The sequence below is a fragment of the Sylvia atricapilla genome, chromosome 2 (genome assembly GCF_009819655.1).
Source record: "Sylvia atricapilla isolate bSylAtr1 chromosome 2, bSylAtr1.pri, whole genome shotgun sequence".
Taxonomy (NCBI): domain Eukaryota; kingdom Metazoa; phylum Chordata; class Aves; order Passeriformes; family Sylviidae; genus Sylvia; species Sylvia atricapilla.
Window position 1 is genome coordinate 101,431,759 of NC_089141.1, and position 12,139 is coordinate 101,443,897.

Genomic DNA, 12,139 nt, shown 5'->3' on the forward strand with positions numbered 1-12,139 from the left:
TCAATATCCCAGCTGAAGTGCATCTACACTAATTCACTGGTGCCCACTGGGCAGCTGGGAAAATATGACATAACTCAAGACCTTACATGTCTTTTCCAACCTAAGTGATTTTATAGTTTTGAAGCTGTGTAGAATCCGAGCTCGTGCTGTGCACCTGTGTTGAGAATATATTACTCTGTTGTTTAAAAAGCAGACTGGGCAGGTTCTCTGTGGAACAGTCTAAAGGCAGTGCATGATTTAGGTGGGATATTGAATCTTGGTGGTGAGAGAGTGGTGTTTGCAGCAGTACCACCCTTAGCTCTTGAGTGTTCTGATGGAGTAGTCTTGGAAAGTGGATGAAAAACTCCGGAGTTTTAATTTAGGGGATCAGCTGAATTTAGTGAAGCTAAGCATGTTTAAATCTGGTACTTGGTTCTGACATTTACTTGGCTAAATTTTTGCTCCCTCGTGGAGTTTAATTTATTCCACAGGATTTTTGCAGGTTGAAGGAGTCAACCTCTATATCTCTGTTTCAGTGTGTCTACTACAGGAATCCCACTCATGGGAGCACAAGTTCATTATCATTTCAACCTCTACTAAAACTAGAGAGAAGGGTTGGCCTCAGTGTTGGGAAACCACCAAAAGTAAGGGTACAGACTTGATGCTGGTTTGCAGAATTGCCAGCTGGGCTGAGTATTCTTTCCTATTGGCAAGGAAGGAAGCTATCCCTGTGAAATGGTGGTCTCCTGTTAGCAGAGAACCCTGTTGCACGGGACAGGTGATGCAGCAGATGTCTTTTATCTGGATTCTGCTATTGCAGTCTACAGGATGCTTCTTAATGGTGTGTTTGTACACAAGCGAGGGCCGCCCACAACAGTGGGCAATCAATGTTTCCATCTCTCTTGAAAGGGATGAAATTTTTTCAAAAGTCTAAGCCAAGCCAAATATTCTTTCAGTTACTTAGCATGGATGGATGAATGCACAAATACTTCCTTGTGACCCAGCACACTTCATAAACAGTAAATATTTCTTCTGTTTATCAGTGATGGCTTAAGAAGATGTATCCTTAGCTCTGGTAGCTCTAATGCTTTGCTTAACAAGTGTTTTACAGAGTATTAATCTACAAAGTATGTAAGTGAAGCTGCTATGTAAAAGGGTATGGATCATGTGACAACCCTCAGCATCAGTAATGCATGTAGTTATGCAACATGCCATGCTTGCTTACAGGTTCTTTTAGTAAGAATAATCCTCCTAATATCTGTCCAGATATTAGGCATGAGTCAATGGACATGGATTGTTGCATAAACACTAATAAACATAATGATTATATAAGCATCTTACTGTGATGGAAGTAGTCCTGTTTGTCACTGGAGATTTTACTGTATCCTGTGTTCCTCTGCATTTTTTTCAAGTAAACTTAAGTAATGGAGAATTTCTAGGCTCAGAAAGAAGCAGCAAGAATACTCTACATATAGGAAGGAGTAGCATGCTTGGAGAGATTTTGTTGTGTACAAATATTTTTATGAAGTTTGAATCACTGGAGCAACAGGGAAAGTTTTGAGAGGAAGGGAGTAAATGGCTTCAAGAAGTGTTTAAAGATTTTTCAGATAGACGAAATTTGCAGAAAGGGAAAAGAAAGTAAATTTTTTCCTCTGTGGCTTGAGCAATGCTAAAACCATAAACACTTACTGGAGAATTTTGATTGGAGAAGTGCCAGCTGTCTGGTTAGTCTGGCATCAATCTCTGATCTTTAGACTGCCCAGCATACAGCCTGTTGTATAGGATTTCCCTTACAGCAGGGCTGGAATTGCCATCGGAAATTTTTGTTTCTTATGAACACTGAGAAAATTTTGAGCTATATCTCCTACTTTGTTTTACTATTATGAACCACAGGGCTGTCTCAGAGTATGCATGTCCTTCTTGTCAGTTATAAAACCAAATGCTTCATATTTAGGATTTCTTTTGCTGTATCCTTGGACACTGCAGAAGAACTTGAGATATGGCTCTTCTGGTCACCCAGATGAGAGGCTTGGCTGGGGAATGCTTTATTCATATCTGGCCTATATACTCAGGTTTCCTGCTATGGAAATCAGGATAATGGGGTGAAATGAGGAGAAACTTGTGTGTATCTGGCTGTTCCCCCAGGAGTAAAGCCCTAGCAAGAAGATACTCAAATCCAAGACATGAGATGCACCTCCAGTTATGAAGATGTACCTATCTCAGATTTGACTAATTAAGTCTGAAGTTGGCTTCTACTTGATAGGAAGGAATGAATAAGTATTAGCAGTCAAGGTGTACTTTTATCTCTTATGTATTAACGTGTCTTTCCTTAGCATAATCAGAGCTAAATCAGTCTAGTAAGTCCAAAGAAGACATGCAGCTCATTAAATTTCCCAGTGATGGGTTAAACATAAATGGAGCTATTATCCATTTCTTCTAGTTAAATGTAATCCTCAGAAATGGAGGTTAATGCCATAAATGCTTGGAAAACAGGTGGTGAGATATCTCTGCTCTGGGACTATGAAGGATGGTAACGACGTCAGAGCCCCTGCAAGATAAACCTTGTTTTGATGGTTTTGTGCATTTTTTTCTCTTCACCAGATCATGATTCCATATGAAAATCGAACAAGTGAGGTGATGTACAATAAAATGAACATATCGGAACTTAGTGCCATGATTCCACAGGTTGGTTGGGGATAATTGAAAAATTATTCTTTTAATATCTGATCTGTATAATTGAAACTGTCTTTACTGTTCAGAGCAGCATATCAAAGAAGTATCATTAGGAATGTGTGTGCTCATTTACAGTATATGTTCTTTTAAATACAGTTCCAACTTTAATGAGGATTGAAAACATATGTAATGAATAAGTGCAATAGTTTCTAAGGTTTTAATAATTGAAGTATTGAAACCATTCGTTTTAAAGGTGTAACTTTAGTTAATGAATCGTCTCTCTTCATAATCTGCTTTAACCAGCCTTCTCTTTGTCATTGCAGTTTGACTGGCTGGGATACATCAAGAAGGTGATTGACACCAAACTCTACCCTGAGCTTAAAGATATAGGTCCTTCAGAAAATGTGATTGTCCGTGTTCCCCAGTACTTCAAAGATTTATTCAGGATACTAGAAAACGAAAGGAAAAAGTAAGGATCCTATGATGGTTTTACCCACACTTGTAAGGGGACATCAAATGCTGGGCTTTTTCTATTTTTTTTTTATTTCATGAGTTTTAGCTATTCTTGGAATCAAGACTCTAGGCAAACAGTCTGTTTGATTTTGCCTGAATGAGGGTTTAGATATTACCTTGTGCATAGCAGGAGAATTTTTCATTTCAACACATTTCTTCTATGGTTAACACAGGTTGCACTAAAGCTGCCCTTTCCAGATGCATTCAGCATCTCTTACTTGTACAGGGTCTTGTATCTTGTGAAATCCTTTACACCTGTAGAACATGGTGGAAAAATGCAGGTAGCTCAGATTTAAACATAGTAGATGTGCTTTGCACAGGGAAGCAAGACAACTTTGGGCAGTGATGAAAAAATGAGATCCCATTTGAAACATCCTTATTGACAACATCTAAGGGATTTCTGTGATAGTTTGTTCTCTGAGGCACGTTACAGAACTTTAAAATAAATTTTGTTAAGATGTTGTCTCCAAATGTCAATCTTTGATGATTCTACAGTATGGTCACCAACCAAATGTACTTCAGGAAAAAAAATACAAAGATTATTATTTTATTGTCACTCTGTGTCTCTAGTGATGGAATGCTTACATTAATTCATAGTACCTGTAAAAATAGCACACAAATCAATTAGAAAAATAAAAATTACTGATTTGCCTACAAATCATCAAATATTCTTCCTTAAAAATTCAGATAAGCAGCATTACTGCCACCAATATTAATCTGTTGAAGAAAATTTTTAAAATTATTTGGGCTGTCTCTGCTTTCTAACTCAAAGTTTGTTACATTGGTGGGTATAAATGTGTGATTTAGAGGATGCATATCTAGCAAGATGACAGGGAATTAGTTCTTCCCTGCATAAAAATAGACTTACATGCAAATACATTCTATAACTACAGAGTAAATACCTGGAGGTTTTTCCATTAGTTTCTTATTCAGGGAAAATCTGAGTATTCAAGAGAATTTAAGCCAGCCTGTATGTCATGGCAGAAGGAGGCTGGAGTAATGACCAAAAATAATTGCAATGCCTGTCTAGCAAAGCTCAAGACCAGGTTTCTGACCTCACAGATCAGGGGGTGAGGGTGAGCAAAAACAGTCTTGGGGTATTCACACTGCATATGTTATAGGTTTTAATAGCTTAGGCATTTTCTACCCAGTTTTATCCTAAGAAATTTGCATTATAAAATGTTAGAAATGGCAAATAGTGCTAAACTGAACCCAAACAGGCTTTAAATTCTTGTGTGTAAAATGTATCTCAACAGCCCAGGCATGATAACCAAGTTTATGTTTATCTATTAGATGATAATGTTCATTACTTAAAATGTCAGAGTTTGCTCCAGAGGTAACCTTGCTATCCGGCCTGAGAAAATTAGGAAATCATCTCAATGTGAACTCCTAACAATGAGGTCTCAACATTTCCCTGTAGGGTGAACCCTGAAATGTTAACAAGGATATTTTTTTTAGGTAATATCATTTGTCATTCTCCATATGACATTTTAAAGATTTATTTAATGTAAACAACATGAATTTGATTTGTTAATCAATTTTGTAAATATCTACCTGAAATTCCTAGAGAAGCATTTCAAAATTTTAGATTTGCTACAGTGTTTGTAATGGGAATTATCTTCTCATCATTTCAGGAGATGGAGTGTCATTAGGAAAAGAAGATACTTTCACCAAGTCCATATTCTTTTCAGTTACAAGGCTATCCCTAAATTATGCTTTTGTTCTAGTGCCTTGTGTGTCCTCTTCCTGAATGAGCACCCTGCTAGCCTGGGTACTATTTAAATTATCGCAAAAAAATGGCTCATGCCCCTGTATTTTACCCAGTGATCTGGTAAAATATTTCATGAAGTTTGTTTCAGGTGGAGGAAAGAGTGAAAATTAAGTCTGGTTACAGAAGCAGTTTGTGTGGAAGTGGCAAGTTTTATGGACTCACAATCCTTGTATTAAAAATTTCTCCCTCAGAGAACCTGCTGGGCAATCTTCAATTGTGAAATCATTCACAGGTCAATATTACTAGCAGAGAGCTCACGGAGATGGTGTAGCATGAATTTAGCAAAGTTTTACTTAACTGCATATAATCAAGTCACTGTGTGGAGCTTGAAATTGGTGCAGCAGCTTGGTCATAGGTTGGTCTGAAGTCCCCAGTCCCCAGGGCACTGCTGTGACTCCAGCCCGGGAGTGAGCTGCCCAAGAAGCTCAGCAAGCAACCTGCAGGGGTTTCCATCAGCTTGGGGTTAGCTAGCCATAGTCATGTCAGGTGCTGAAGTAAGTCACACCTTTGTAAGAGGTCTTCAGGGATTCCTTCAGCTTTTTGGTGTACTAATTCATTTTTAATGGGGTTTATCTCTATTACAGGAAGAAGAGAGGTGTGTATGTTGCTGTGATGTAAATGAGCAATGGCAGAGCTCCAGTACAGCTGCGCCATGGGAGGGAGGAGATAGAACTGTGCTGGCACTAATTAGGAGCTTATATCCCTTCCCTGTTACCTGTGTGCTGGTGCTTTATGTGAGCCATAAATAGGATACTCTAAATTGCATCCTTTGATGCTTGCAGCTGTTGAAAGAAGCAGCTTTATTATTTTCATAGATCTCAGAATACATAATTAGTTTCAAAGAATTGTAGAATGGTTTGGATTGGAAGGGATCCTATAGACTGCATTGTTTCAACACCCTTGCCACAGGCAGGGACACCTTGCACTGGCTGGGTTGCTCAGAGCCCCACTGTGATGACCCACCCTGAAGGGCAAGAGCAGCCTGGCCTTGAACTTCCAGGGATGGGCCATCTGCAGCTTCGCTGGACAACATGTTCTGTGCCTCAGCTCCCTCACAGTAAAGAATTTCCTCCTAATAGCTGCTAAACCTATCCTTTTTCAGTGTAAAGCCAGTCCCCCTTGTCTTATCGCTACTTGTGCTTGTAAAATGTCCCTCTCCAGCTTTTTTGTAGGCTCCTTTTCCTTTGTCTTACCTTCCCATATCTTTGTAGTGTGGGATTATTAATTGAGAAAAACTCTGATTCATATAGCATATCAGGAATTTTCTTCAGAGATGGATGGAGGCACTAGATCTCTTTTCTGGTCTTAGTATCCATGTGAAAAATTAGACAAGTTACAATAATTCGTCTTGAATTAGTGCCTCTAGCAATAGAGGCAAAAGTTTTTCAGTACTTATAATTTGATTCGTGACTCAATTCTGAATACATTTTTCAAACAGATCTAAAATTTGTGAAAGAGGTCTTTTTCTTAAAATGTCAATTAATTTTTCTACCTATCTCATATAAAATCTGTCCTCTTTAATTGCTACCATGTCTGTTGATTAAAATATTGCAAACTCAAAGAATTTTACATGAGCAACCTACTTTATTCTTAGACAGGACAGAAAGTACTTTAGTAAATATTCATAAGTACTGGTTTAATTTTAACTGTCCAAGCAAACAATCTCTACCACTTCCTTTGGGAGTGTGTGTCACAATAAGGGTCATACTGCTTAAAAGTCAGCCTACACTTTCTGCAACAGGCGTTAGGAAGTTAAAATAGAATCTACTCTTCTGAAAGGTTACAACAACTAATCCTCTGGTCTCATTGAAACAGCAGAGAGGATTTTTATGTTTTATTTGTGTACTGGATTTTGCTCTCTGTTGTAGAGATTAACTTCTCTGAGCCTCAGTGAACTTATTTGTGAAACTGAGATGAAAATCACCCCAAGATCTGCACTGTAGTAATTTTATCAGCAAAAAGTGTCAGTTTTTAAGCCAAGTGAGGATAACCAAATGATTTAAAGTTTGCATAGTTAGCCCAAAATGTAAAATAATAATTTCCCAAATAGGTAAACAAATTTGGATAAATGACTATTTTAGTTTGTTTTGAGAAACAAACTAAAGCACACTGCACTTCAAACACGTGACAATAAACAACAAACCCCCTCAACCTTTCCTCCTGTTGCCCACTCCCCATTAATAAGCACTCAAGTGGAACCTCCCTGTTGTTTTTTGCATCATAGATTCATTGTGGTTACAATCTGGAATTATTACTGTCTTATCAGACAGCTTGGTTCTATCATGTGTCAGCCTTTTCCTTCCTAAATTAAAACAATCCCTAATTAATTATATTTCCTTCAACTGTCATCCATCTTCATTACTTATACCTGACAAAAACTTTTCTGAATTCTTGTTGATATCGCTGACTTTCAATAAGTCATCTTTTTGAGATCTAGCCTTTATGAGTTTCAGTCTTTCAGTCACTACCAGTTTGTGAAAGGTTCCCTAACTCAAATGGAAGGACAAGCACTGCTGTGTGAAAATAAGTACACAGAAGAGAGAATTGATTTTGGTTTTGGTGATGATGAAGTATCAAATTGTAATTGGTGTAATCAAAACATAAATTGGTGCGTTATAGTGATTTATTTAGCTAAGGATTTTACATAAGGCTTTTGATTGGAAGCAAATCTTTAACCTTTTAATCTGTGAGATTTGTGTAAATGCTGGAGAAGTTGCTACAGCTGGATATTCTTCAGCTCTGCTGAAATATCTGAAGCAGATTGTTGTGAGCTTTCTGGAGTTCATGTCATTTACCAAAACAATGAGAGCTGAGTGCTTTTAGGGTGCTTCACTTGTCATTGAGTGAGAAAATTCCACATCATCAGAAACTTGTTAAGGAAAAATCTGAGCTTTGTGGCATTTCTTAGGTTGAAATTAATTTTTAATGATCCTGACTATTTTCTTCAAATGGTGTGATAATCTATACAGAGCTAACTATTTTGACTTTTGTGACATGTACTGTCTTATAAATGTACATTATCCATGCTAAAAATATTTTTCAGATATGTTTTACAATTATTGTGGGCTTTTTAGGTGCACTATAGAGTCTATCTGTGTACTAAAAGAAGGAGTATGCCCAGTATGAGAGGTGCCACAACACATCTTGAGCTAAGGCTTTGTGTGGGTGGACTGGAGCTTAGTTAGAGGCAAAACTGAAGTTATGTCTCAAGCAAATGCTGCTGTCAAGACAGCATGCCCACAAAGTGTGCTTCCAAGCTGTTATGATTCAGAAGAGGGAACTGCTTGGGATGTGTCTCTGAGTGAAGCTAATGGAGTGACACTGCAGCAACAGCTGCATTGCCCCGCATTTATGGCAGTGGGAGACTGCAGAAATGGGAGTTTTAGAGATGGGGGAGTTGTTCAGATAGTCCATAACAGCATCTTGGTTTCATTGAAGCCATTTTCCTACCTATGGAGAAGTCTATAGTCTGTCAAAAATCTTATGTATATCCCAGTGGGGAACAAATAAGCTTTGACTATCCCAGCTATGAGGCAATGACTATCCTTGAAAAATACGCCATGTATAAAAGAAGATGAGAATAAGAAGTGTAGGGCCACTGTTGGACTTGTTTTGAGACTGTTTGAATTGCATATTTCAGAATGCACCCTTAGCTCATACAGCCACTGATGAACATGGAGAGAGATCAGTCTTCTGGATAAATCCTTCAGTCAGGTGCCCAAAGTTTTAGAAAAGAGGCATGAAAGACACATCTCCCCGGAATTTTCAACAAGCTCTTCCTTCATCTCTCAGCCTCAATTCTTATAAGACTTTTGTTACTGACATTTCTTTTTTTTTGGTATTTCAGTTATCCATCTGACAAAATAAGAATGGTAATACTTTAATAACTTTGTGAATAGTAGAAGTTTTCAAAGCATATTGATAACTTCTAATGAAAGATACAAATATGAGATAATGAGAGTATATATGGGATGGACTGTTATCTGTTCTGTTACCATTTATGTGCCCTACTAATGAGGGGAGATAACATTCACTTTGATCTACAAAAGAAAAAAACAGTTAATCTCTGGATAGAACTTTGATTCCACTATTATCATAATGCAGTTCTTGGCACTTCTAAGGAAAATGAGAGCTGCCTTTTGGAAAAAAACATTACCTAAAAATTATGTACTAGGTGATGAACCTGTTATAAAAAATCCCTCAAAGATGGTTATCATGGGGCAATTATATATTAAATGGCTTCAATCATACAGATTCTCCTGTGTAATTGGGATTTATCAATTTGGCCATCACTCATTAATGTTTTAGGTGAAAATTCCATCATTCAGGTAAAATGTTTGTAGAGCTGTTTCTGTGAGTGCTTTGTGGTACCTTATATGTGTTTACATGTCTGATAAAAATCTGCCTGATTTGACAGGACTCTTGCCAATTACCTGGTGTGGAGGATGGTTTATTCAAGGTTATTTAATCTGAGTAGACGTTTTCAGTATCGGTGGCTGGAATTTTCTCGGGTAAGTTGTGCTTTCATTGCATTTACAAGGGTCCTAGTGGTGACACTGTTGGTTTCTCTTATAGTTACGTATCAGTTTCAGCTCATGCCTTTGAAAAACACAAAATATTTTCCATGCTGGATAAATTTCTCCAATTAACTTTTTTTTTTTTTTTTTTAAGACAGCCTCTAAACAATCGACATACATATTTTTGTGTATGACACTAAGACATTTATATGATGCTAATGTGACACTAAGACAAAAAAAGTCTTTTCCATTATGTTCAAGAGATTTTGAAACTTTCCCTTTAAAAAACTTAGACTTGTTTTACTAGAGCTGTATTCACACAAAGGCAAACAATTATTTTCAAAAAGCTTAGATTTTGGTCAAAAGGGTTTGGCCTAAATGTCACAGCCCACATAACCTAATTCAAGTTTCTGTAAAAGAAGACTAAGATTTCACTTCTTTAAAGCTTGCTCAAAGCTCTCCAATGCTCTAATGCCAGCATTACATGAGGTCTAGCACAAGGATACTCAGCCACTTCCACAGAGAAGATGATCAGGTGCCTTCCAGCTTGGGGTTGCGGAAGAACCAGAAAACTGCCCCAAGCTGTGAAAGCAGAACTAATTATCTGTTCAGTAATATGGGCATTTATGTTAAACACATACATTTGATTAAGTGAACTCTGAATAGAAAGCCACCTTGGTAATTGTGTGGGCAGTGTGAGGGCCCCAAAAGTAAACCAAAGATAAAGCTGAAAATGAATGGTACTTTGTCTTGTGTCTAAGCAACTTTGGACGGTGAGCTTTGTTTGCCATTATGAAAATGGGCTGACAACAGGAGGCTGGCATGGTGCAGGTGTGGGTGTTCTGGCCTCCCTGGTGAGGCATGCAGGTGACTAATTACAGAACCAATACTGGTTTTCCTTAAGTAATACTGGAATAGTTCTACGTTGATCATATAAAAATAAACTCCAATAGCTTGATGGAAAACCACACAGGAGAGACAGCCTCTTGTACTTCTGAGATAAATAAAGTAGTCTTGTTAAAGATGCTATTTTCTTCATGTAAAATATGAGAAACTGGCTGTCAGAACCACAGTGACAAGTTTGTAGACGTCCCCTCCTGGGACATTTCTTGCTAGTCAGGTAAAATAGATTGATGCTGGCTATCAGCCAGTGTTTAGCATAATACTGAGTTACATTGAGTTATGTAATGGCCAGAAGAAATCTTGAAAGGGATCATTAAACTTTGTATACTGTGCATTTTAATATGGTAACTAGCTGCTGTCATATCTTTGGGACACAGAAGCTTAGGGAGAAATCTAATTTAATGTGATTCATTGCTTATTAATAATCTCATCAAGGCTGTCATTGAATTATGGAATGAGTCAGATTGGAAGGAACCACAGTGGGGTCATCTGGTCCAGCCTCCCTCCCTGCTCAAGCAGGGCCATCCCAGGGCACATGGCACAGGATTTTGCCCAGATGTTTTTGAACATCTCCAGTGAAGGAGATTCCACAACCTCTCTGGGCAATCTGTGCCAGTGCTCATTCACTGCACAGGGAAGAAATTCTTCCTCATGTTCAGCTGGAACTTCTTGTGCATCAGTTTCTGCCTCTGGTCCTATTGCTCAGCATCACAGAAAACAGTCTCCAAAATGCCTCCATCCTTTTGGCACCTGCACTTCAGATACTTTCAAACAGTGATGGGCTTCTCTCTCATTTCTCTCTTCTCAAGGCTGAACAGGCCCAGCTCCCTCAGACTTTCCTCATAAGAGAGATATTCCAGTCCTTCACTAGATCTGCTCCAGGAACTCTGTGTCTGTCCTGGCATGAGGAGCCCAGAACTGCACACAGCACTCCAGACCCGCCTCCCTGGGCTGAGTGGAGGGGCAGATCACCTCCCTGACCTGCTGGCCATGCTCTCCCTGCTGCACCCCGGGATCCCATTGCCCTGTTGGCCCCCAGGGCACTGCTGGCTCAGGGACAGCTCATTGTCCACCAGCAGCCCCAGCCCTTCTCTGCAGAGCTGCTCCAGCCTGTGCTGGTGCCTGGGGCTGTCCCTGCCCAGTGCAGGACCCTGCATTTGCCTTTGCTGAATTTCAGACCATTCCTGTGCCCATCTCTGCAGCCTGGCAAGGCCCTTCTGAAGGGCTGCACAGCTCTGGGGGTGTCAGCCACTCCTGCCAGCTCTGTGCCATCAGTGAACTCCCTGAGGGGGCCTCTGCCCCTTCCTCCAAGTCACTGATGAATGAGTTAAACAATACTGGCCGTGTAAGTAGCTGTGAAAAGTTACAGCACAGAAAAAGAAGTGAATCAGCAGCTTGTTCCTGTTATCTGCCCCTGGGACCTGGAGATGGAGAGTTAGTTGAGTGAAGTAAACAGCAGTAGCTAATAGTCAATAGCTAAAGTTAATTGGAGTAAACAACTCAGTGGAACAGACTTCACAGGTCAATAGAAAGGAATTTCAAGTAATCCACGGCATTGGATTGGTCTGTTGTTGAATAGATATGTCTAGTCAGAGGACGGAGAACTAGGGACACTTTAGGATCATAAAAAGGACCTACCAACCCCTTGCCAGGTAAGTGAATAAAACTTTGAATTACTACTAAAAAGATATGACCGTGAGATAAGTCAGTGACCCTTAAAGGAAAGGATGTATTTTATTACATTCATTGTTTCATTAATTCAGTCAGCCTCAACCATCACAAG

The 12,139-nt window shown here is 39.0% G+C and overlaps 1 protein-coding gene across 1 annotated transcript in view; it reads left to right on the forward strand.

Annotated features, from left to right (window-relative positions):
- The window catches only part of PHEX (phosphate regulating endopeptidase X-linked), a 96,878-nt gene that overhangs the window by 27,341 nt on the left and 57,398 nt on the right, over nucleotides 1-12,139 (forward strand). The window contains exons 8-10 of the mRNA XM_066313967.1: nucleotides 2,581-2,664; nucleotides 2,976-3,121; nucleotides 9,354-9,447. Of these exons, the coding sequence (XP_066170064.1) occupies nucleotides 2,581-2,664; nucleotides 2,976-3,121; nucleotides 9,354-9,447 (324 nt within the window). The remainder of the gene's footprint in view (nucleotides 1-2,580; nucleotides 2,665-2,975; nucleotides 3,122-9,353; nucleotides 9,448-12,139) is intronic.